This window comes from Lemur catta, chromosome 2, assembly GCF_020740605.2.
Source record: "Lemur catta isolate mLemCat1 chromosome 2, mLemCat1.pri, whole genome shotgun sequence".
NCBI lineage: Eukaryota > Metazoa > Chordata > Mammalia > Primates > Lemuridae > Lemur > Lemur catta.
The window spans coordinates 44,792,171-44,818,373 of NC_059129.1; the positions used below are offsets into that span (position 1 = coordinate 44,792,171).

The window sequence follows — 26,203 nt, forward strand, 5'->3', positions numbered from 1 at the left end:
TGCTGGGTTTGTGAGCTAGAGGTGTGAAAGGCGTGAAACAGTCAAGTATTGAGGAAGATGCCAGAGTTCATGCTTCTGGGCTCCTGTGGATAAGTAATCAGAGCAGTAAAGCGGAGCTAGTTGGCTGCCCTGCAGCAGCCTCTGCAGACTTGCCAAAAGCCGAACAGACTTGGAGCCGGAACTGCTCTTCTGGAGAGGGTGGGGTGGACGGAACCACGTCCCTGCTCAGACCTCAGGAAGATGGGCTCGTTGTGAGAGTTGGTTGTTGGGATCCTTCCTTAAAGGCCGTCTTGAAAGACATTAGCGTCGTGCCTAGGTGATGGAGACAGTGCTTTAGAACACCCCGTTTATAAAGTGCTGCTCATTTTGCACCCCTCCTCACCCGACTGCCCTTTTCAGTTGTGGAACTGAGCTTCAGGAAGGGGTCTCGGGGCTGCAGGCATGCTGATGAGGCAGAGTGGGTGCTCTGCGGGCAGCAGCAGGAGGGGCACCCGGGCGGGGCTCTAGCATCCCTGAGGGGGAGCAGTCTGCCATCACAGCATGGTGCAGACTAGGTTTCTCATCACCATCGTGACATTAAAATATTGTGCAGCCCAACCCACTTATTTTAGTCACTGAGGCCCAGCAAGATGAAATCACTGCCAAGGCCACACAGCTAGAGAGCAGCACAGCCAGGACCAGAGCCAGACCTTCAGCCTCCTAGGTTAAAGTCTTCTCTTCCAGCACCTTGGGCAAACCACTAAAGGCCTGTGGGCCTTAGATTTCTCATCTGTAAAAATAGTCAAACTCTCCCTTTTGATTCTAAGATTCTCTGATCTCATGAAGAGTTCTTGGGAGCTTTGGACAGACTAGGGAATCATTGGTGTAGGTACCATAGACTTCACTTATAGAGAAGATAAAGTTGAATATTAACTTTGGAATGTGAATATAGTGTTGTTATGTCACCCTGATGATGTGGGTTAACATCTTCAATGGGCCTGAGTTCGTGCAGAGAAAGCGCCTGGGTGTCCCATGTGGTGCTGATGTTAGACTCTGATTTGGCCAGTTGTTTGCGCTGCTTTGGGGCAGAGATATTTGAGTGTACAGTAGTAGTTGGCCTCGTGAGCTAGTAGTGTCAGATTTCTAGGATGTTAGGGAAGTCTCAAGAGAACTGCAAATGTCTTCTGGCATTGACAAATTAGACCGTTTTGTTTTCAGTGGATCAACTAAGGTTAAACTTAAACAAATATCAGCAGCTGGAGGCTTTGGAAAGAGCGAGATGTGCACATTAAAAAAAAAAAAAAGAAAAAGAAAGAAAGTCTGCGCTCCCTGAGGAAGGAAGGATGAGGCGTGGAACTCTGAATGGCCCCCTCTGAGGAAGGAAGCAGTTATTCTCTGCTGTTTTGTTTTGCACTTTCAGTTAAGGAATTCCAGAAGTTGCAGGTTGTGGATCATGACCTCCATTTTTTTTTTTCCTCGGTTACTGCTTCCCAGAGGAAGGGAGGGCGGGTGGCTCTAAATAACACTTTGGCCTTTATGGAAATGTATCAGATGTTCCAGGAGCGAGTCTCACTTGCTCATGCTCGCTCTCTCGCACGCTCGCCGTCTCTCTCTCACTTCTCCGTGTCCACTCACCCTGTCCTCACTGTGTCCTTTCTGTAGGATATAGTTAACACTCTTCTCGCCTTATATAGCAAGGTCTGGTCGTTAATGTTAACAGAAATCTTACAACAGGGAAGGCTGCCAGATAGCATTAATCAGGCCAGTGTTTGGAATTTCATAAATTCTCTGACTTTGGGGACAAATTGAACATTAAGAACAATACGAAAACTGTCTTCTTCCCTCCTCTTTCTTCTCTCTTTTCTCCCCCCTCCCTAGCCTATCCAGCTTCTCTCTCTTTCTCTCTGTTTTCAATTCCTGTGATTTGCTGTACGCTCACTGCATTGGAACTTTGTTGATTTTTGCCACGTTTAAATTTAATTTTTTATTTCTCTGTCTCTCTGTCCACTCCAAGACCACAGGCGGAGCAGCAGCAGCTGGAGCCAGGACTCTGCGGAGCGGCAGGACGGGCAGGTCCCAGAGCAGTTCTCAGGTCTCCTCCACGGCTCCTCCCCAGTGTGTGAGGTGGGGCAGGACCCTTTCCAACTGCTCTCTGCCACTGGCCAGAGCCATCCAGACGGTTCCCCCCAGCAGGGCGCCTGCCACGAGGCCAGCATGCAGCTGGAGGAGACGGGTGTGCATACTCCTGGAGCCCCCCAGCCCAGTGTCCTAGACCAGAGCAAGAGAGTGGGCTACCAGGCAGGCCTGCCCACCACCAATAGCCGATCACACCCTGAAACTTTGACTCACACAGCATCTCCGCACCCTGGTGGTGCTGAAGAAGGAGACCGGAGCGGGGCCAGAAGCCGAGCCCCTCCCACCAGCAGACCCAAAGCTGAACTCAAACTCAGCCGCAGCTTGTCCAAGTCTGACTCTGATCTCCTGACCTGCTCACCCACGGAGGACGCTACCATGGGGAGTCGGAGCGAGTCCTTGTCCAACTGCAGCATTGGGAAGAAGAGGCTGGAGAAGTCGCCCTCCTTTGCCTCGGAGTGGGATGAGGTAAGGCCGATGTGACGTCACAGAGAGCTGGGCTGGCCAGGCTGGCCACTTCTACCGTAGCTCCCCTGTGTGTGGACTCCTGGGACCAGGATCTGAGCCACAGTTGCCCTGGTTCCTTCCCACTGTGACTAGAATGTTTTTGACAAACCACAAGGGAAGACAAGCCCCAGGTAGGCTGAGGCATAGAAGTCAGGTTCATTAACAGTTAAACTTGAGGGTGGAGGCCCCGGCAGAGTGGAGCTGAGGGAGGGGCAGTTTCTAGCAATGACTAGGAACTGTTTGGATCCCGTCAGCCCCATTGAGGGAATCATGCTCACCCTGAAGATGCTTAGAAGAGCTGGAGTTACTCCCTGGGAGTCATTTGGGAGGAAGAGAGAAGATCCAGGGTTAGCTGGGAGTTGGGGGTGGGGAGGGTTTGAGAGAGGTAGCGCTTGGGGAGAAGCTACAGAAATGGGACCAGAAGGGAGCTTTTCTTTTCCCTGCTTCTCCAAGGTTATTCGTACTGTGTTCCCCTGAAAGGCCAAATGCTTCTTCCAGCAGAAGTGTCCTTGCCCATCCCACATTCCCGGGTTGGTCAGGCAGAGGGCTAGGTGGTTCAGCAAACAAAGATTAATGAGTAGAAAACATTTGGAGTCAGAGGCCCAGGTTCCTTTCATAAGCGTTGTTACAGAACAGTTACAATAGTTGTAAAATATTTGTACCCAGATATTTTTCAGTGACCTATGGCATGTCTTACTGGGCAGAAGAATGTGTCTATCAAAGATTGGTAAACATCCCAGGAATGTTAAAGTGCCACCCTTGCAAGCTTCTTGCTGGGAGGAAGCTGCCTTTGAAGTGGCATGGGTCTGTCTACCAGGAACAATTTCAAGAGACGCATTTAGCCCTCCAAGAGGAGGGGAACAGTACAGCTGACATGTCCATCTGAACAATCTGTAGACTTAATGCCCTACCCAACTCTATTTGGGCTGCTGCTGCAAAGCTATGTAAACCAAAGCCAATGCCATTTCCAGTGTGGGAACAGGGTGGGGCAATTCTTCCAGCACTATCTCCAGATAAGATGAGGCTTAGGACTCTGATTAGTCAGAGGCAGAGGAATCCTGTGCAAAAGAAAATTTTCATTGCTTGGAAAATAAATATTTGGTGGGCCTGTACTAGATGCGGCCTCTAGTAGAAAATTGCTATGACCGAGATACCTGGGGGGAGGGGAATGCCTAGGAGATTACACACAAGGTATGTGGGTTTGTAGAAATGTGCGGTCTACCTTTGTTTTTCAAAACAGAGTTATTTTAATTTGTAGTCAACTATAGGATCAGGCAGTGTAAGCCTTAGGATGAAGATAAGTGCAATATGCTCTGAAATGACAGGAGAGGTCAAGAGAGAAAAACATCAGTAAGGGGGAGTGCAGACAGGAGGTGTGAGAAGGCAGGAAGGCACTTCAGGAAGGATCACAGAGCAGTGAAATTTGATGTGGAATTAAAGGACCAAGTATTATGATTAAAACCATATTAAAACTAGTGGGATAAAGAAAGGTGGCTGACAGAACAGCATGAGCAAAGGCATGGCGTTGGGAAGGCTTAGGTCATCTGGTTTCTACAGTGTGTTGAGTGTGCACGGTGAGAGTTGGAAATAAAAGTGGAAAGTGAGATTTGGACCACGTAGTGAGAGGGCCTTGAGCATGAGGCCAAAAAATGAGTACAGTCAGCCCTACTTATCCATGGGTTTCTGCATTCATGGATTCAACCAACTGTAGATCGAACATATTTAGAAACAAGAAACAATAAAAAATAACAATACAACAGTTTTAAAAAAACCCAAAATACTGTATAAAAACTATTTACATAGTATTAGGTATTTAAGTAACTAGAGATGATTTACATATAGGGAGGATATGCACAGGTTATATGCAAATAGTATTCCATTTTATATCAGGGACTTGAGCATCCACAGATTTTGGTATTCACAGGGGTGCTAGAACCAGTCCCCCCACAGACACCAAGGGATGTCTACTTGATTTGATGTCAAGGTAGTATCTCAGAATCCTCCAAATGGGCTGGAAGACAGCTTTACCATGCTCATGAATTGCCTCTTCTTTATAACTCCCTCTCCTGAGCATACCCCCGCCCTGAGAGGTCAGTAGTGCTGGGTGATTCTTCACCGGATATTTATGTCCTGTTAACATGCAGCATTGCCCGGCAGTCTTATGGGCGCCACCATTTCCTCCTGGAGAAGAAACACGAAATCACCCAGGCAAAGCCACACTTACTGGACGTTGGCTGTGTGGGCTCATAAGCCAGTTGTCTCTTTGCATCTTAATGAGAGAAGGTACATGTGCCCTGCAGGTGCATACCATGAACCCAGGGACTATTTTGAGGTATTGCTGTCGTGGGCCAGTTCTGTGGTGTGGGTGACGTTCTGGGTGCACTGCTACATTTTAAATTTGAAAAAATTTAAGCCAATTGAGGTCTCATTGGAAAGAATTCAGACTATCAAGCTTTGCTTACACAGTAAACATTAACAGCACCCTTTATGTGTAACCCTTCAACATTGTTTTTGAGTCATATTATACTTGGGTTTTGTGGATATCTCTATCTAAAGAGAAACTTCAGAAGTGTTTTCCCCAGTGATTGGCCCTAAACCCAGGGCTTTGGCAAGATTTCCTCAAATGGGATGGTAGTTAATGACTGCTCCCCACCCTACCCCTGGCCAGTGCCTGAAGGCTGCTTTGCCATATCCTGTTCTTGCTGATTTTTTTTCTTTATTGTCATTAGACCCCCAGGAGGTAGGAAAAGCTGCTCCAGGGGAGCCTGGGCCCAGTGTAGCTCCTCACTCTAAGGCCTGGAGACTGGGTGGGGTGGAGGGGGCAGGGAGCTGGGCAGCCCGAGCAAGTCACTGTGAGTTTCTTGTAGTCTCTGCCAGGCTGCTCCTAGAATGCAGTGCAGGGCAGTTGACGACTCAGGGTCGGGAGTGAGCAGAGCCAGCTCTGAGCCCCAGCTGTACCGCCTGTTCCACTTTGGTGCCTGCATGATGAAAGGGGTGGCTTTGCAAAAATAACAGGGAAATACTTAATCCTACAATTTCCCCAATAATGGTTAAAGATCAATCCTATGAATTGTCTGTCTAAGAGGTACCCTACAGGAGTTCTGTTTTGCACAACTTCTGAAAAGAGTCCCAGTTGTTCTTATTTGTGACACAGGCGGTCAGATCTGTGTTTCAAAGTGTTTTACCAATTAGAGATGTGTTTACGTGTCTAGCACAGTTCCTGGCTTGCATAAGGTATTGACTGAATGGTAAATATTAGTGTTATTGTGCCTAGAGCTTGGAGAAAGAGTGGGAGCTGAGGTCTGGAGTGTCTTCAGACCGTAAGAAAGGCAGAGTTCTTTGCAGGTGGTCCTTCGGTGTTTGGTGGGGGCAGAGTGACTAGGAAGCAGTGGAGTTCAGGCCCTTCCACGGGCGCTCCTCCTGCAAGGCTCTGCCCCACCACAGAAACGGAAGCGCCTACCCAGCCTGGGAAAGTAGGGCAGGTGCTCCCCTTGTTCTTCTTTGAGAAATTAACAAACTTTTCTGCTTACCTCTCTGAGAGGAGAAGAGAGGTTAGAGAGAAATCTGCAGCCATCTCTTCAATTTATTTTTCAAATATATTCTTCTACATAACGACCAGCAATGACTATTTGGTTGGCTGGTTGTTTGGGATGTTCTCTAGTTGGGGAACGTGCATTGCTAATCCATTTGGGAGTCTTTTTCTCCAAATATAGACTGCTCCTTACAGTGGCTTAATGCAGCCCTTGTTGAATTACCCTGAACCCGATGACTTCTGAAAGTTGGCCTGGTTAGGGTATTATCCATTAGTGACAAAAGCATTCTCCCTATTTTGTATTATATTTTTGGTAACAAAGAAGTGATAGAGTTGGCCTTTAAAAGAGCTCAGCCTAAGAGGAGACCTGAATCCAAGCTTCAGTAGATATTTTCTGTGTTTTCCAGGCAAGTCGAAGCACTCTTTGTTGTCTTAATGATACCTAGGGCATAATAGAAGTTAAACTGAGAAACTGTACATAAATAAAACTTTAGAAATATATTGTAAGAAGTAGGAAAATCACCTGCATCCCTCTGTGCACAGTTAACCTCTGTTAACACTTGATATATATACACATTTGGGGTCTTAGTATATTTATTGATTTATAATTTGCTTTTCTTATGTAATTATGTTGTAGATATCTTACCATGGCAATGTCTATAAAAGATATGGATTCAGATCTTCATTCTAAAAGGCTTAGTATTCTGTTGTGTGGCTACATCATATGGTCGGTTGGTTTCTTTAAGCTGTTTTCCAATCAGTAGATACTGTTCAGGGTATCTTCCACCTGCCCTTCAGGTCCAGGGCCTACCCTTCTCTACCTGCCTGTGCATCCTGTGTTAATAGGTCAAGGGAATGTTGGATTGGCTGTGTCCCTCTGTTGACGGCCACCACTCCTGTGAGGGGCCTTCCCCCAACAGCTCTTCTCTCTGGGTTCCAACAACCAGTCCCTCCCTTCCTTTGACCCTTCTGGCCTGAGGCTCCTTGCCATGACTAGCTCTCATCCCTTGTTACTGTTCCCTGCACTTTATCCAAACCTGTATAAATCATCCCCTTATTAAGCTCCTTCAGTTGCCCCGTTTAAATGTGCCATCTTTCTCCTGCAGGGACCCTGAGTAATATAGCCATCTTTAGCACTGTTTTTATCAACTTTAAGCAAGTGTAGATGGCCGTGTGCTGGAGTAGTAAACATGACCCTAGTAAGTAAATTGTAAATGATCTTCATTTGCAAATGAACCAGAAGGCTTGGCTATTTAGGGTGCTGAAAAGTAGGAGAAATTCATTCTTTAACTTGAAGCAGAGAGCAGAGTAGGAGCCACAGCAAATTTAGTTTTGCTGTACTGATGTAAACATTCCAAATAAAAATATCTAAATTAAAAAAACAAACAAACTTGAACCTTTCCCACTTCCAACTATAGGAAAGAAACCTGTTCTTCCTTCCACCACATTGGCAGTACCGTCTGCATTTGAGTTGTGTGCTCCTGTGTCAGAACCTCCTGACGTGTTTTCTCATCCTGTCTCCTGCAGTGTGATGCACCCACAGTGCCCACACACAGCAGCACCAATTAACGCCTGGAATAAATACCTCGTAAGAACAAAAATAGCTTTCCGGTCAAATTGTGGTTTGAATGTACAGAAAGTCTGGGGTCAGATAGGTCTCTGTCATACCTGCCTTTGAATGGGATTGAAGTTTATGAAATAGAAAACCACAGAAGGCCTCTTGTCTACTTAGCATAAACATTTGAGTCATTTAAAACTTGGCTAAAGGCTTAAATGATAAATTTGTGTTTTGTAATCAGCTTTCATAAATATTAAACAAGTGGGAAGTGAGTGAGGAGCAGGGACATGCCTTGTGTGCATTTTGTACAAGCTGAAAATAATTTCTGGTCAGGGATTCTGGAATTGTCCCGGTTTTGTCTGAAATAGTAGCTGAGGGGACCCTTGGCTCTTGAATCCTTTCTTGAGAAATGAAGTGGCAGCAGCTGGGAGGGGACCCTTCCAGGCCAAGTCCCAGATGCCTGCCCTTTCCAGGCTGTCCCATTAGAGGCATGATGTCATCAAGAGAAGAACTGATTGGTTCAACTCCACAGAGGCTTTGGCTGCTTTTAACCCTTGGGGGTTAGGTGTGCAAGAAGAAGAATGACAAAGATGTAAAATGAAGAGATCTGAGTTTCCACTGATAATCACTAAAGTTCCCACCCATATTCTGCAGTGTGTATTGTTCTTCATTATGTAAACAACCATGCTGTGTAGCCCTTTTTGCTGAGCAAAGCCTACTCACTCTGAACAAGAATGTGGCATTCTTACCTCTGGGGACAGATTGGAGTCTGGAATGTTACTTCTGGGTGTACATAGGAGTCAAAACTTTTGTTCTAGATGAAACACCCCTTAAATTTCTATTGGTTTTAGGTGGTCTGGTAAGATTGAGGTATTTTGTTCATATTATAAAATAATCTCACTTATTTTATAGGTAGTCCCCTTTCTGTCAGATAAAGCGATTTTTTTGTTAGCCTAGATTAAATATGTATGCATTTCCATGGCCTTGATGCTAGCAGAAGAAATACCACAGTGTTGTGAGTGAGCTAGGGTTAGTCTTGGCGCTGCAGTTAACGTGGTGAGAAAGCTGGTGTGTTCAACACTCCCCCCACACCTGTCCCTTGCCGGTCCCTTGGTGCTGTCATGCCCCTAACTGGACAGCACAGTCCCTTGGTGCCATCATGCCCCTGGCCAGACAGCACGGTCCCTTGGTACCATCATGCCCCTGGCCGGACAGCACGGTCCCTTGGTGCCATCATGCCCCTAGCCGGACAGCACGGTCCCTTGGTGCCATCATGCCCCTGGCCGGACAGCACAGTCCCTTGGTGCCATCATGCCCCTGGCCGGACAGCACGGTCCCTTGGTACCATCATGCCTCTGGCCGGACAGCACGGTCCCTTGGTGCCATCATGCCCCTGGCCGGACAGCACAGTCCCTTGGTGCCATCATGCCCCTGGCCGGACAGCACAGTCCCTTGGTACCATCATGCCTCTGGCCGGACAGCACGGTCCCTTGGTGCCATCATGCCCCTGGCCGGACAGCACGGTCCCTTGGCCGGACAGCACGGTCCCTTGGTGCCATCATGCCCCTGGCCGGACAGCACGGTCCCTTGGTGCCATCATGCCCCTGGCCGGACAGCACAGTCCCTTGGTACCATCATGCCTCTGGCTGGACAGCATGGTCCCTTGGTGCCATCATGCCCCTGGCCGGACAGCACGGTCCCTTGGCCGGACAGCATGGTCCCTTGGTGCCATCATGCCCCTGACCGGACAGCACGGTCCCTTGGTGCCATCATGCCCCTGGCCGGACAGCACGGTCCCTTGGTGCCATCATGCCCCTGGCCGGACAGCACGGTCCCTTGGTGCCATCATGCCCCTGGCCGGACAGCACGGTCCCTTGGTGCCATCATGCCCCTGGCCGGACAGCACACTGGGAAGTGTGGGCATTGGGGGACAGGTGCAGGGGCCTGGCCGGAAAGGTGCCCTCCCTGCTGCTGCCACTTCACTTCCCGCGAAGGGGCCTGGGAGCCTCTCGTCCTCCTGTGCTTTTGTGCATTTGTCTCTTCTGATTTCCTCCTTGCTGCTGTCCCTGTGTTTCCTCCTTCCCTCTTCCCCTTTGCTCTTTAGCTCCCGTTTTCTCCTATGCTCTTCTTTGTAATTTCTTCCTCATTACTTTCCTCATTCATTCTTCCTTTTCATTCTTATTTTTACTGGTGGGATCAAGGATCGGCTTTCCCTGTAGCCTTGCCCTCTCTATCAGAGGGATGCTGCTTTTCTCTTTTTACCGTTCTTGCCAGTGTGATGTTTGCCCATGTTTACCTTCTGCACCCGTAGTTTTAGCACTCAGTGTCGGCAGGCCCTCACCGCCGCCCGCCCCGCCCTCCAGTGACCTGTCTGGTTCCATTTAGCCGCGGCAGAGGGCACTGCCAGGCACCACTGAGGGCTTTGCAGCATTTGTGAAATTGCCAGCAAAAGGAGAATTTCCTTTTTCTCCCCTTTTTTGTTTTGTTACATTTTGTCTTTTTGACTCCAGCCTGGGCGAGGGGCTGAGTAAAAGCTTAGGTGACAATGAATGTGGGTGAATAGATAAGAAGGATTTGATCTTTATTCCATTGTATACAAATGCTGAGAATTACAGAAAGAAACATTTTCTGGGGTATTCTTTATGCTTTGGTTCTGGTTTTGTATCTTCTCCTGTTTCTCTAGTAACAGCATCAGTAGGATACAGACTGAGTGGTTTTATATAATTTATGGAATATTGGTTCATCTTATATTATTCTAAGTAATTGCATCTGAGAAACAGTAGAGATATTTTTACATAATCAGTAATAATATAAAATTGAAGTATATTTTTATTACAGTTATTCATTCATTCAGCTAATTTGTTAAGTCCCTATTCTGTTTTAGGCAGGTTCTAAGTGCTAGGGATATAGCAGTGAACCAAACAGACAAAACCTCTTGCCCTCATGGAGCTGACATTCTAGAAAGCTAGAGGAGAACCGAGGATTTAAAAAGGATAAATACGTAAAATTCATAGTATGCTAGTGGGTGATAGGAGTGCTTATGAGAACAGTGCCGCTAGGAAGAGGGAGAGGGGACGACGGAGGTGGCAGTTGGGGAGTCAGCCAGGGAAGGCGCCCTGGAGCAGGAGCAGGAGCAGGCCAAGCAGGCACAGGCCGGGGCAGGGAGGCGTGAGCAGGGCTGTTGGGCTGCTTTCTTTTCATTAATCTCTCCTGTAAGAGAAATTTAGAATTCCATCCTACACTTACATTGTCTTACAAATCTACCTTACAACTTCTGACCTCCTCTCCCTTTCTCTTTAGCCATGAATGCCACCTGCTGCTTTTTTCATCTTGGTTTTTTCCCCTGACTTTTTCCTTCTAAACAGTTTTTTAAAGCTATTGAACTAGAATGGAATCTTAATTTCTAAGAATTTCTCACACTTGACCATTGTCCTTGTCATCCCAGGCAGGGATCGTTGGGTGAGCGCTGGCAGAGGGGCTGGATTCTCATGGTCTCAGGAAATACATTTCTGGGAGCTCATCACTCATTCAAAGCAGAAATAAAATTTTAAAACCAAGATTATGAGGCAAGGGAGAGGGAATCCAAAATCACTGAAGATGGCCAGGAGTCTAGAAAGCCAGAGATCCAGAGAGAGGACAGCTGACTTGGTGTCCAGGGACCTGGGCAAGGTGACTTGGGGCTGTGGGCACCACTGCTTGGAACACAGAAATGGTGCTGATGTCCTGAAAGAGCACCTACCACAAATTATTTGCCCTGATGAACCTTGAGTACTTCCTCTCAGCAGCCAGTTAGAGAGTGAGATGCTGGTGGCCTCTCTCTGCCTGAGTGGACTTAACGGACATCAGTGTACAGGGAGCTTCTTAGGCACCAGATATGAAGGTATCTGTGTGTGTGCCTGCGTGCATGTGTGTGTGGATTGCAGAGAAGTATAATTTCTTTAGAGATGTGCTACATGGTCACAGTGGCAGCTAATTAATTGCCTGGCTAGATGGTGGGGGACAGGCTTTTTATTATACAAGACACCAGGAAAGCAATTAATCTGGATCTTACCTGGGCTTCCTTTGGAATCTGTGACCCTCAGAAACAACATAGGGCTGTTTTCTGGAGCCTGGTGTTAGGCCAGCTTCCTCAAAGATGTGTGCTGTCTAATCTCAGCTCTGTGTTTTCGTGGAAGGCAATGCTCCCTGCCTAGGGTACCTTTACTGTCCCTTGTCCTGCTTTCTTTCCCATAGTTGCTCCCTTTTGATGCTACCAAGTGAGCAGCCAATGGATGAGAAGAATGCTTCTGGCCTATAGATGCTGGGCAGGGCCAAGATGCTCATCACGTCTCTCCCAGGCATCCTGCTGTCTTGCTCACGAGCTCTAATGACCCAGACTCTGGCGCCACAAGGCCCACCTGTCCATAACTCAAGGCAGTCTGTTTATTTGTCTGGACAGGTGGAAAACTGCCTACGCTCACTAGGGACCTACAAATGACAATTTGTCTGGCAGTCTGTTCTTGGCTGTCCTGATTTAAACAGGCAGGAAGCCGTTGTAAACTCAGCTGAAATGCTGTGGTTTGTGTAAATGTTCTGGTTCCTTTCCACTTTGGATCTAGTTATTTTCAACAGAATTTCCCAAAAAACCATGGGAGTGCCTTGTATACATTATTCAGTGGGCATGCAGGCCTGGGTTTTGCTGCCAGAGAGACAGCTTCCCTCACTGGCAGCCGGAAGGTAGATAATCCTGGAGAAGTTTATCCTCAGGGCTGGCTCAGCCTTCTATGCTGGCCCAAAGGACAGTAGAGACACATGGACTTGAGTGAGAGGCCGAGGAGTGGCTGTACGTCAGTGGCGATCTCCCAACCCCAGTGCTTAGTCTGTTTCTGTGCCCTGAGAGGGAATATTTGTCCTAACCCCCGTATCTAACTGTATATGGAAACCTAGGCAAAGCTTAACCCTAGAAATGGAATTTTTATGCCCTAGGGATTTTTTAAAAAAATTATAATACCTGAATATGGCTGAAATTTTAAAGGTACCGAAGACTATACAGTGAAAAATAAGTCTCCCTCTTTCCCTGTCTGCCAGACTCTCAGTTCCTCTCCCCAGTTTTTTATTATCCTTCCAGAAATATTCTGTGCATATATAAGCATTTCAGACATGTTAAAGCATATTTTTAAGAGAAAAAATAGTACTATCTCATACATACTGCTCTGAACCTTGCTATTTTTCATTTAATAGCAGTTTTTTGAAAACCATTCTAATGAAGTATGAAACCTAATAAAGTATGAAACCTAATAAAGAGGTTTCTTTTTTATTGTTCATAGTATCGTATGGTATGCATATACTGTCATTTATTTTTAAAGTTTTCTGTAGATGGACATTTTGGATGTTACCAAGCTTTTACTGATTAAAAGTATTGTCGCAATGCAAATCCTTGTACAGAGTCATTTTAAGGTAAATTTCTAGAAGCTGAACAACTGTGCTAATGAGTTTGTGCATGTTAAATTTACTCCCCCACCCACAACATATAAAGAAAGCCTATTTCTCTACACCTCACCAACGTGGGGCTGGTCAGCCCTTTAAATCTCTTTTTGGTTAATAGATTGGTAATGTTATCTTGGTATAGTTTTAAAGTATGTGTCTCTTATTATGAGTGAGGTTGACATCTTTTCATATGTTTAAAAAACACTATTTTTTTGGTTCTTTTTCTTTTCTGTTCTCTTGTTTTTGTCAAACTGATCTGTTTCAATACTAATTTGTAGCTCTTTGTGTTTGAAGAGATTAGCCCTTTGTGATGTGAATTGCCTTTTATTTTATGGTATTTTGTGGTTTTTTTAACATGCAGAAATTTAGAATTTTTATATAATTAAATCTGTTAATCTTTTCTTGAATGACTTCTGGATTTTGTGTCCTAGTTAAAAAAAGACCTTCCCTACTCTAAGATTACAAAAAAAAAATTATTTCCTTCTAGTACTTTTATGGTTTCATTTTTCAGGTTTAAATATTTATTTCTTCTGGAATTTACTTTGACATAAAGAGTGTTAAGCATTCCATTGATTGTTAGGAACAATTTGATCTAGCTCACTATTTGATTCTGCTTTCCAGGTGAGGAAACTAAAGTTTTGAGAGCCAAAATGACTTTCATAAGGGCTTGGAGTTGATAAATGAGGGAAACCAGTTGGAGCAACGTCCTCTAAGTCTTAACAAGATTGTATTTAGAATATATTTAATAGGTGGACTAAATTTTTGTTTTGGCATTAGTTAGCAGTTCACTTTTCATTTCCTCTTATTTCAACCCGATTATTGTAGCCCTATCCTACTTTTCCTCTCCAACTCCAGAGAGATAATTTGTCTGTGTGTATGAAGGAAAGCAACTTGGGAAAGGAGCCTCCTGAGAGAAGCATGAGGTTCCTTTTCAATTTTTTTTTTTCAAAACAGGTTCTCGTTTTGTTGGCCAGGCTGGTCTCAAAATCCTGGGCTCAAGCAATATTCTCATTCAGTCTCTGGAGTACTAGGACTATATATGCAAGCCACCATGCTCATCCTTTTTGCTATTAAGACTCAAACGTTCCTGCCCTTTACTGCTATCCAAAATGGTGAGTTGTTAGGTTTTTCTTCTGTGACTTGCAAAGTGTGGTGGTGATTTCCAGCAAATTCTCAAATCAAGAATTTGGGAAAAATCTTAGTTACCATCTAGTCCCACTCCGTTATGAACAAAACCACTTTCGTGTTCTCTAAAAGTGATCTTCCAGCTTTTGCTTGGAAACCCTCGGTGACCCCGTCTGCTGTCTTCCATTACTTCTATGAAATCTTTTCTGATTTCCAGCTGAAATCTATGACTTGTGCCCCATCGGTTCTGGTTCTTTCTTCTGGGAGGTGGCGGGGGGGGGGGGGGGGGGGGGGGGAGGGAGTCATGCACCCTGTCCTCCATAATGGTTGTTCAGATATTTGAAGCTGCAGTTATGTCCTCCCACCCTCAAACCTTCTTGCTTCCTTGCCAGGCACCCCAGTTTCTTCTCCCTCTCCTCAGATGACTTGTTCCCAAACTGCTTCTGTCCTGGCCATTCTCTGAATGTCCTCCTGAAAGTGTGTGGCATCATTACAAATGCTTGCACATGTTGTACTTTGCACTGTACATAACGATGAGATTTTACTTGTCACATGGCACCGGATAATGCTTCATCAAGGGGTTTCATGCATCCTACTTTCCTGAAAAATTAAGGGCTCGATCTGTCAGTGAGCTCAAATCAAGGACAATGTGCATGAGGCTTCCAGAGCTGCCACACGCCCATCAGGAAGCCATACCGAAAGCTGTTTTGTGGAGTGGAGGTTCTTGTTTCCTTTTGAAGCTTCCTGCTGTGATTTCTGCGTGGGAGATGTGACTGAGCCTCTCCCCCATTGTGCTTTTTGACAAAATCAGTGTAGGTTTTCCCAGTGCCCTATCACATAACAGTGACTACCTACTCTCCACCTAACTGCATAATTGTTCTGCTCTGGGCCCGTGAGTCTTTCTCAGGCATTTTTTAGCAGCTACGTGTCTCACTACGAGGTAAAGATGCTTTTGTACCAATTTTTCATTTGAATTCAACAGGACAGATGAGGATTGGGCAAGCTTGTGTTGTAGAAATGACCCCAAGCCAAGCCCTGTTAAGGGAAGCTCCAGCCCTCATGTGCCCTTGACTCCAAACCCTTCCTCTTCTCCCCATCATGTGTCAGTCACCAAGGTTTCTCCCCGAATCTCTCTCCTCCTTCCCCCTCCCACTCACCTTCCTAGGATCTCCTCAACAGCTGCCACTCAGCATTCCCCTGTGCACCTCTGGGCTTTTCCTCCAGTGCATCTGGCTTGTGCTGCCTTATTGTGTTCCTAAAATATTTCCTATTACCCTCCTCTGACTAAACATCTTCCTTGGTTCCCTGTCGCTGCAGTGGGGACTCCTCAGCCTGGAGTTCATGCTTCTCCAGAGAATGACCCTGTGGTCCACCTCTGTAACTGGCTTTCTCTCTCATCTTGTACCTTATTTTTCTGGCCAGTCAATCCCTTTACTCACTGTTTTCCTCTACAGTTTGGTTTATACTTGTTTCCCTATTCTGATGGTTTTCTCATTTCTTTTTATTGACATTCTACCCTTTGTTAAAGGCTCCGTCAGTCACGACATTTATTGAGAGCCTACTGTGGCTTGGCCTTGTTCTAAGGGCTGGGCCTACAGAAATGAAATCATAAAGTTAACACCCAGCTTTTGAGGGACTTACAATCTAAAGGGAGAGATGTTAAACAAGTATAAACAAAAATATTATCACAAATGGAAATAAGCGCTCATGAAGAAATAGAGCAGAGTGCTGTGCAAGGTGGGAGATGGACTGGCAGGAAGGCCCCTCTGTGCAGCCAAGTGCAGTCAGGCTTAGGGAGACCAAAGGAGTTAGCCTGGGGTGCAGAGATGGGGTGGGGGCCATTTCAGGGGGAGGATGGGGTCAAGTCTGCCATAAAACTTGCCTGCTCACGCTTGAGATCGCAGAGGTCCCTCCTCAGGCACCAGGCGGGCACCTCATGCCCTGCTCATCTTGTCTGTGCACGTGGCCCAGCTCCCCAGCCAGCGTTGGGGGCCTTTCAAGGGTGGTAGCCCAGGTCATTTTGACAAGCCCTCAGGCTTCCCAGCCCAGAAGGGGCACTGAGAAGTGAGTGAATGACTATGCACGAAGGATGTGGGATGTCCTGAGTCCTTAAAATGTCCTGGTCTCTCCGAGGACTCAGGGTTTGGATTGCTAAAGACCTTGGGCATAGATAGGTATCTTTCTTGAGGGAGATACAATAATTAGGTCCTTTTCCTTCACCTCACCCTTAAATTTTGAATTTTATTTTCTTTTTCATTCTCTAGTAATAAGTAATAGCCCTTTTATACCACAACTGAGGGATTCCAGAGTATTCAGAATAGTTCGCTTCACAGATAGGAGCACAGAAATTTACAGGTGTTGCTAATGTTTTATGAATTTTTTTGCCTAATTTGATAGATTAATCTGCCTCTACCTCATTTTTTAAAATTTAAAATATTGTTTTACTGAAATGTGGTTTAGAAAGGAGGGGTTAAATTTGACATTTATCTATTTATTTATCTATTTATTAGAGATAAGCCCTTCTATACTTTTTTTCCCTAAAATATTAAGGGGTACAAATGTTTTTGTTACATGGGTAGCTTTTGTAATGCTTGAGCCAGGGCTATTAGTGTGCCTGTCACCCACAATAGTGTTTGTTGTACCCATTAGGTAGGTTTTTGCCCCTCCCCCATACATAAAATAGTTAACATTTGTAAAGAATGTGAAAATAGAAGCCCCTGTAATAATGTCACAGTGTGTGTTAATGATTCTTTCTGCTTTCAAGTATCATACATGTAAGTCAAGAATAGAAATAGGTTTGGCTAGTTCTTGGCCCCTAATCTTTTAAATTAGATTGAAAGTAGAAAAGAACGAAACCAGATGTGGTATATTTGGTATAATGCTGGTGGAATTAATTTGGTTAAAGAGGAAATTTTCCAAAGCCCGCTTTTTTTGAAAATCAGAAATACTGCTGCTGATCCAGAAATAAGTTCCTTGATGAGTCTCCCCTGTTGGGGCATTACCCCAGAGGTCTGGCCATGCTCCAGTCCAGATAACACTGTTTCTCTGTGCTAAATTCCTCCTGAAGGTTCAATTAGATTTGGCCTTTTTTCATCCTGGGCAACAACTCAAGAACTGCCAGTTTCTGACACTGGAACTTGATGATGGATGCGTTTGTTTCACTGCTGACAAAGATTTCAATGTAAAATCTCCCATACCCTCAAGGATGGAAACAGAGATTAATCCCAGTGAAGAACGAATCTATCGATCCTCATGCAGAGATGCATTTGTGTCTCTCTGTGCTCTGGAAAGGGTTCACTGTCCCAGGTGGATGTGAGCAGGCTGGATCAGGCAGGATCAGGCCCCGTTCCTGGGAGAGAGCTCCACTAAGGTCCTTATTTGAAGTCATCAGTAGTGTTAACACTCACAGGTCATTTCCACAAAGCAACATTTACTGAACACCCACTAATGCTGGGGCTCACCCTGGACCCTGGATGTGTCTGCTGTGAGTTTCTTAGAGGTGTATTAATTTGCTACCTTGGTATTCCTTTTTTGCTTAGTTTTTGCTTTTTGTTTTCCAAGGAACAGAATGCTTATGTTTATTTCACTGCAGTGGTCCGTTGCCAAATTGTGTATCAGCTTTTGTGGGTAGTTTCTATTTTGACATCACGTTGAGTGTTTTGGTTCTTTTCTCTCTGAATATTTGTTTCTCTGTCTGGAGTCAAACCCGAGACACATTTGGAAAGTGAATGGTTTAAGACCAGCTTTCCTGCAGTTCCTGGCCCCATCCATCCCTGTTTCTTAGGGACACAGTAAGTGGCACTGGGGAGGGCAAGCAGACCTGTAGGTCACTCGTTGACATCAGTCAGAGTGTCTGAAACAAGTGAATTGGGTCCAGACCAGGACTGTGGGAAGTTCTGTCTGCATTTGGGGAGCACCATGTACCTCTGTCAAGTTTGTGCTGTGTCCTTTATTTGCTTTAGTTTAGACAATGTCTCTCACTTGTATTAATTGAAATACATTTCCAAGCCTTTGTGGCCTTGTTATTACTCAGGCCAATATCATTGCATCATTTGCTAATTTTTGTGTAATAAGGTAATTGTGTCTATATTTCTTCAGTGTTGAGCTAGAGAAAGGAAATGAAACATCGTAAATCTGAGGTGAGCTTGGTCAGAGGCAATCAAATCTACAGAAGTGAGTCCGAAGAGAGGAAGCCTGAGCTGAGCAATGATTGATACCTGTGACATCACAGAAGGACAAATAGGCTAAGCACAGCCTTGATCCTGAGAACTGGCATCCTCAGCTAAAACACAGACGCAAAAACTTAAGGAGGCATTTTAGAACAAATGAAGGAAACGGCTCACTTGACGCTGGTGGTAATAAACCTGCGGGACTCATTACCCGGCGAGCAGGAGGAAAATGTTGGCTTGGGAACAGTCTCGCCCGAGTAACGGGCACAAAGGCGCTGGCTGGCCTCCCGGAGCCCCGCTCTCAGCCGCACTGCCAGCGGCTGACCAGGCTGGCGGACGTGCACTTTACTTTATCAGCAGGTATTTACGAGGTGCCAGTTATGTGTCAGGCATGGTGCTGGGTGCAGGGCACAGAGCTAAAGGACACAATTCCTTCTGTGAGGGGGCTTCCTTGAGGGAGGTTGGGTGGCTCCTAAACTCTATGTCGAGGGGGCTTAAGAGCAGCAGTCTGACGGAAAGTCGGGGCTGGGTGCTTGTCTGAATGGTGTGCTTTACTGTTTCCACCTAAGTTTTACGTGTTAGATCAACAAGAAGAGTTTCCTTAATATGCTTTATTTATCATGAAGACTGAGAAGATGTTATACTTCCATTTGGGTTGGCTTGGCAGGAAGCTGAGCTTATGGCTGGGTAAATGTGTCCCAGCCTCTTGGTCCCTCCTTGACACCGCCATTGCTGGCCTCTGTCTCCTCCTGTTTAACCCTCACGTCACACTGATGTATGGGTCCTGGGGCAGGTGTTTGTTGTCACTGAGTTCCTTAACTGAGTTGTGCCTCAAGCCTGGCCGCACGCTGATCGGAGGGGCCAGCCCGGGGCAGTCAGAAATCAGACAGCCTCACTTCTCTTCTCAGTTCCCAGCTGATTTGTTGGTCACCCCTGGTATCAGTTTGTCTGTCTGTAAAACAGAGTAAAACGAGTGTTTCCTGCAGGTTCCCTGTGGAGTCTGGAAGGTCAGTGCTGGTCGGCTTGGGCCTCTCCGAAACACAGAGCGGTGTGATCGGTGACTGCCCTTCACAGGTGGCTGCCCCGCCTCTCCACTCGCCTCCTGCTTTACATTCAGAGCAGGGAAGCTGTTAGCACAAGGTTCATTTGAAACCCCAGTTGAGGAGGTTATCATAGCATTCATAATTCTAGTGAGTGGTTCTAGTTTTCCCTTCAGCAGTTGGAGTGATCAAGTGTCATAATATATCAGGGGAGTACCAATTATGAACATGGATTTCATGCTGGGTGCTTTTACATTCTTTAATACCGGGCATAATACTAACTTACCTTGGCAGCACCTTTAATTGGGGAATTCGTTGAATTAAATTGCTCTGCCGAGACAGAAGGGTCTCAGGGCCAGGACTGCTGCCAGGGCTTCACCTGCCCTGTCACAGTTGGCCTGTTGGTACATCTGGGATCTTACTCACATTTGACATCATGCTGCCCACACAGCCAGGCAGAATATTTTTGCTTAGAGCTGTGATGCTACTTTGATTTTCATTGTAAAACATCAGAGCCAGAACGTTCCCTAAATAGGAGTTCTCTCCTTTATAGGTTAGGAAATTGAGGCCCATAGAATATGTGACCACCTTTGACAGCACCCAGAGCTCTGTTGCCAAGCAACATCTTTGGCACAGACTGGGTGCTTGATACCTGCTTGTTGAATAAATGAGCAAACTCAGGTCTCTTGGGATTTGTTTGAGTAACAGAGTGATGGAGTTTACCTTTTTTGGTTTAAACTGTCAGCATACCAAATCTGGTTTGGTTCAGTGACTGATCTAGAGTCTTAGACGATTCCACTTCTTTTCTTGAAACAGTACACAGGCAGTTAACCTTCATGTTGCTAATGGCAACTGGAAAGTTTAACCCTGTAGTTCTCCCTTTCTCTTATTTATAGTACTTTATTTATTTAGAGACAGAGTCTCGCTTTGTCGCCTGGGCTAGAGTGCCGTGGTGTCAGCCTAGCTCACAGCAACCTCAAACTCCTGGGCTGAAGTGATCCTACTGCCTCAGCCTCCCGAGTAGCCGGGACTACAGGTGCCGCTACACCTGGCTAATTTTTTCTATTTTTTGTAGAGACGGAGGTCTCGCTCTTGCTCAGGCTGGCTTGAACTCCTGAGTTCAGGTGATCCTCTCGCCTCAGCCTCCCATAGTGCCAGGATTATAGATGTGAGCCACCAGGCCTGGCTTATGGTACTTTAAAGCAGTGGTTCTCAAAGTGTGATTGCAGAATGGCAGCATCACCTTCCCCTGGGAACTTGTTAGAAATGCAAATTCTCCCCTCCTCCTCCAGGCTTCCTGAATTAGAAACTCTGGGGCCAGGGCCCAGCCATGTTTTAACAAGCTCTCCTGGTGATTGTCATGCAAGCTCAGAGCACTAAGTCCCAGTGGTGTTCCCTCTACGCATGAACAGACTATGCAGTGTGAGCACCCAGTTATGAACACACAGGAACCGAGCGTAGGGTTGCATAACACTAGCAATCAAATAAAATTTAATGCAGGTTTTATCTGACACATTTAATATATACATAGTAGTTATTGTGCCAGTAGTAATTAGGCAAATGAAAAGTGGTTCATATAAATGACTATAATGGGTATTACCCAGGCAAATGAAGTTTTTATAGTTTTTTCCCGTGTTAGCTTTCTAGTATCTGCTAGCGGCCTTACTGTCAGCGATTTTTCTCATTACACAGATGTACATTCTTCAGACACCCACAGAGATACACTCATCCATATTTGAAATTCTGGGTCCAATTTCCCAATTGTTGGGGGTTTCCTGTGACCACCTATCTTAGGTTAAGTTCCCTCAAAAGCAGGATTTGAATGCAAATAGTTTTATTTGGAGTGCCATCCAAGGAAGCACTGATAGGGGAGTGGGGGAGTGAGAATGAAAGGAAGGAAACCAATAAAGGGTTTGTTATCAAGCAGGTTACTAGGTGGGCCCTGGGGCTCAGACCTTCTGGGAGACTCAAAGTTACTTAGGGTCGAGGGAGCAGGGCTATTTATCTACCACTTTCACTCAGTCTGGATGAGAGCTGCTCCCCTAGTGGGAGCAGAGGCAGGACATTAATCCCCTTCTATTCCCACTTCCATTCTACCCAGGGTACAGAGAGAAACTGCTCAGAGAGTCGCTCGGTGGTCTTGCAAATGAGTACCAAGAGCACATAGGCAGGCACTGACAGCGTCTGCTCTACCCCCATCAGTGGTCTCAGGCTGAGGCTTCTCAGGCATTCTTATGTGCACTGTCCCCTGTGCCAGGGTCTTTGAGGAGCACCACTGCTGTCTTGGCACAGGAAGGGCTTGCCCCTGAGGTCCCTGTTCCGGAGGGGTTGTGGGCAGGCAAGCACTCAGGATCCGAGAGCAGCTGCCAAGGGTGGTGGCAGGAGACAGGGAGAGGGCACTGTGGGAATAGACTCTGGGTCTCAGTCGGGCCAGGGAGAGGACAGATGGAGTGAATGAAAAAACCTGGGGCGCATAGATGGCTGGTTTCGGGTCTCTTGGCTCTGGTGGAGGAACAGAGGAAAGCAGAGAGTTCTGGACACTGGTAAGAGGCAGAAGCAAAACTTAAATTACCAGCTTGCCGCTTCCTCCAGCTCCAGCCTCCACTCTCATCCTGTCCCACTGCTGTTTTCCAGTCTCTCTAGGCAGCAGAGAACTGTCAGAAGCGAACAGGGGCTGGGAAGAAAGGGAGCTTTACCCAGGCCTCCCTCTGGGTGCGGCCACTGCACGGTGTCTGCTTGCCCGGCTGGGGAGGCTGGGGAGGCTGGGGTGTTGCGTTCTTACCGAGATCATCTTCACACAGTTTTGACTGGTCCACGCTAGAAGGAGAAAATTAAGGACAATGAGGACTGTTGTGGTACTGGTGATGGTTGGTTGTCAGCTGCCTTTATTCTGATTCTGTTCATCCTTTCCCTTTTTTATATTAATACTTTAGTTGTCCTTTCTTTTATAAAACAAAGGGATAGTTTTCTTGTTAATTTCTAAATATTTTTTTCTTTATTCAAATTTTTTGTTTTGAAATACTTATAGATCCACAGGAAGTTGTAGAAATAGCACAGAGAGGTCCTTTAATCAGTACCCTTCACCCAGTTGCTGCCAATGGCAATATTTCACATAACTCTAGGACAATATCGAAGCCAGGAAACTGACATTGGAGCAATCCACAGAACCTTATTCATATTTCACCAGTTTTTTTTTTTGTGTGTGTGTGTGTGTTTGTGGTTCTGTGCATTTTTATCATGTTCATGTAATCACCACCACAGTCGAGATTTAGAACTATTCTGTTGTCACAAAGATCTGACTACTGCCCATCATGTTAATTTTAAAGTCTTTATCTGACATGATGAAAAGTTCACAACCGTATAACATTCCCATTCCTCCCAATTATGGGGAAAAAATGGCCCACAGGCTTGCCCAGCTTCGGGCCCACTGCCGTGTGTCTCCCCGTGGGAGGGGCAGCGCAGTGCTCTGCATAGACGCCGTTCTCCGGAAGGAGGCAAGTGTGTGTTTCTCCCGGGGATGTGGAGAGGGGAGAGTGAGCAAGCTTAATTTTCCTCAGGTCTTTTTCCTTCAGGGTTCAGCCCTCTGGAAGCTAAAGTGTTGTATTAGTCAGCTCAGGTGCTGTAACAAAATGCCATAGACCGGGTGGCTTGAACAGCAGAGATTCATTTCTCATGGTTGTGGCAGCTGAGAAGTCCAGGATCACTCTGCCAGCCAGTTTGCCTCTGGGTTGTAGAAAGCTGCCTCTCACTGTGTCCTCACGTGGCAGGGAGCTGTCTCTCTCTCTGTCTCTTCTTACAAAGCCTACCTCATGTCTTCATCTAACCCCAAATACCTCTCAAAGGCCCCCTCTCCAGATGCTTTCACATTGGAGGTTTGGGCTTCAACACAGGAATTTGGGAACACAATTCAGTGCATAGCAAGTGTCATCACCAAGGGCTGTTCCGTGTTCTGCCACTTCCCCAGTTGCCAAATCAGTGGGAAGTCTTGGCAGAGGCAATAAGCAAGGTTTCGGCCCTGCATTGCCAGTCTTGTTACCTCGGTTAAATTATTTAACCTCTCCGGGCCTTAGTGTCCTCACCTGCGAAGCTGAGCGATTCATGTGGGTGATAGCTAAGGTCTCTGCTTGCTGAATCTGCAGCTTTCTGCCTCCTGGGCCCTCGTCTTCCTGTCCTCTGTTGCCATTGGTGTGGTGGGGAGAGCCCAAGGACTGAGTTTGTTGGTCCCTGTACCAGCTGTTCTCACTTATTCCCACTTTGGGGAGCAAAGGGGGAAAAAACGGTTAGAGGTTTTGTACTTCACAGTTTTGACTAGAGTCATCCTGTTTATTTCCAACTGTGTAGGAGCATATTTGAGATTCTGATGCATGTACGCACACAGACACACATAGCCTGAGCTCAGAGATGTTTGAGAAAAACAAGTCTCTTGATCACTTCCTACAGACTGAACTTACGCTCTCTCTATAGCAGTTAACTATTGCTCAAGTGTTTGATTCTACAAGAGGTAGAATCTTAGAAGACAAGGTTCTTGTACCCCAGTTAACAGTGGAGCCGGGAAGCCCAGGCTGGGACCCCTGACCTTTTGCCAGGGACTCTGGGGTCCCAGTAAGCTTCCCCAGCCCTTTTTTCTCTCCCATAGACCTCAGGGATTGGTGCCCCTGTTCGTGCCACCTGCCCATGCTGTCTTCCCTCTTTCCTCTTATCCCAGAACTCTGTGGGGAGGAGCAAGGCTTTCCAGTGTCTCCTCAGTTTTGCTATATCTGAAATAAGCACACAGTCCCCGCTTAAGATTTTATTGCTTATTAAAACAAAAATGGGAAATTGAGAGGTTTACAGAAAATAGCCAATAAATAGCCAACAATGGGGATGTTAAAAAGTTATGAGAAATGTTAAAATAGTTGTCCTGGGTTGTATTCAAACATTAATAAACTAGATCTTTCCATGGCTCCTCTGACCCATCTCTGTAGGTGGGTCTTGAGGTTGTAGCTCCCCCTCCTTTTCTGGAGGGCCCTACCCCTCAGGCATACATACAAAGCCCCTAGAGAATAGTTCTTGGCAGGGAGCAATGCTTACGAAATAGCTGAAACGGGTAGGTTGTGGTTGCCCTGGAATCTTCGTGCAGGCTGAGGCTGGACGTGATTCTTTGAAGGGTGGGTGGCCCAGGGGTCTCCCAATGCAAAGGTCTCACAGAGTGGAGAGGGTCGTGTGGCCATCTTTTTTGCCTTTCCTCTCCCTGCTTGCCACTTTTCTTGATGTCTTTCCTGAGAAAACTCATGTACTCCATAATTGCAACTTGCAAGACTCCCCTGCCAATAAACCCAAGAGTGTAAGTACACAGGGCCTTTCCTAGGCGGGCAGTCTTCACTGAGCCTATTTTGAAAAGGCTGTGTTCTTTCTAGTTATCCCGTGTGGTTGTATAGTGACATGACGTTTACCCCCAGCTGTTGCATGTTGCTGCCCATATAGGGAATGGGTTTTCTCGGGAGTCCTCACACTGCCAGCCCAACCAGAAGCCAGGGCTTGTTGCTCTCTATTTACCAGCACCAGTGTTTCTTCAGATGCTGGGTCTTTCTATGGTCTGTCACCAGCTAAACAGAGTCCCTTTCTCTGAGCTTGTGTCCCAGAACCTATTGGACTGCCTCGGGGACATCAGGTTGCGCTCCTGTCCACTTTACCTAGGAAAAAAAGATGGGAACTTGTATTGTTTAGGAATATTGACATAGATGACGTGAATTAAAAAAAGCAAGAGAATGGTAACAGTTAATTGAGTATGGTGGTGGCCTTAGAGCAGGGAAGAGGGGAGGGTGATGCCAGGAAGGGCATGTTCTATTTCTTAAACCAGGTGGTTGGCACATGGATAGGTCATTTATTGTTATTGAAATCACGGTATTATAAAATATGTTCTTTAGAATTTAAGAAACATTTCTTTCTTTCTTTTTATTTATATTTTTTTCCCAGATGGGGTCTGATTCTGTTGCCCAGGCTAGAGTGCAGTGGTGCAATCATGGCTCACTGCAGCCTCAAACTCCTGGACTCAAATGATCCTCCCACCTCAGCCTTCTGAGTAGCTAGGATTATAGGCACACGCCAGCACGCCCAGCTCATTTTTCTATTTTTTTGTAGAGACAGAGTCTCGCTTTTTTGCTGAGGCTGGTCTTGAACTCCTGGCCTCAAGCAATTCTCCCACCTCAGCCTCCCAAAATGCATTTCATTTTTTTAAAGTCCTTCTGGTTGAGGTTAGCATGAGGCCAATATAAGAGATGTTGACACAGGAACTTAGCAGTGAGGCAGTGAGGGTGCAATTGGGGAAATTTTAGGTGGAAAGGTGCCACATGTTTGCTGAGGGAGCCACCACTTTCCTGCTCTCATTTCCTCTTCGGAAAAAAAATCTCAGATCCAAGAAAGATGTATGTCCTAAACATACCCCTCCCTAAGAATCAGTTAGGGTGTGACCACTTTAAAAGGTCTTTGTGTGTTTTTCCACTGGGTATCAACTACGCCCACCTAGTGCTTAGTGCCTGGTAGGAGCAGAGTGGGAACTACAGAAGAAGCTGAAGAGGCATGCACGCACGTCGAAGGACTAGGACCCATCCTCGGAGCTTATGTGTGTGTGGTGCCGCCCGCCTGCCTCTGCTGCAGGAATTCTGAAGCAGAGGCCTTCAATGCAGCCAGTCCACAGACGGTGCTGACATGGCAC

General features: G+C 46.2%; 1 protein-coding gene across 10 annotated transcripts in view; it reads left to right on the forward strand.

Annotated features, from left to right (window-relative positions):
• ANKS1A (ankyrin repeat and sterile alpha motif domain containing 1A) overlaps nucleotides 1-26,203 on the forward strand; it is a 194,096-nt gene that overhangs the window by 117,292 nt on the left and 50,601 nt on the right. For 8 of the 10 annotated variants that reach the window (XM_045543541.1, XM_045543539.1, XM_045543540.1 and 5 more), the window contains one exon: nucleotides 1,994-2,580. In XM_045543541.1, coding sequence (XP_045399497.1) covers nucleotides 1,994-2,580 — 587 coding nt within the window. The remainder of the gene's footprint in view (nucleotides 1-1,993; nucleotides 2,581-26,203) is intronic. The other 2 variants (XM_045543546.1, XM_045543549.1) reach the window with 2 other exon arrangements.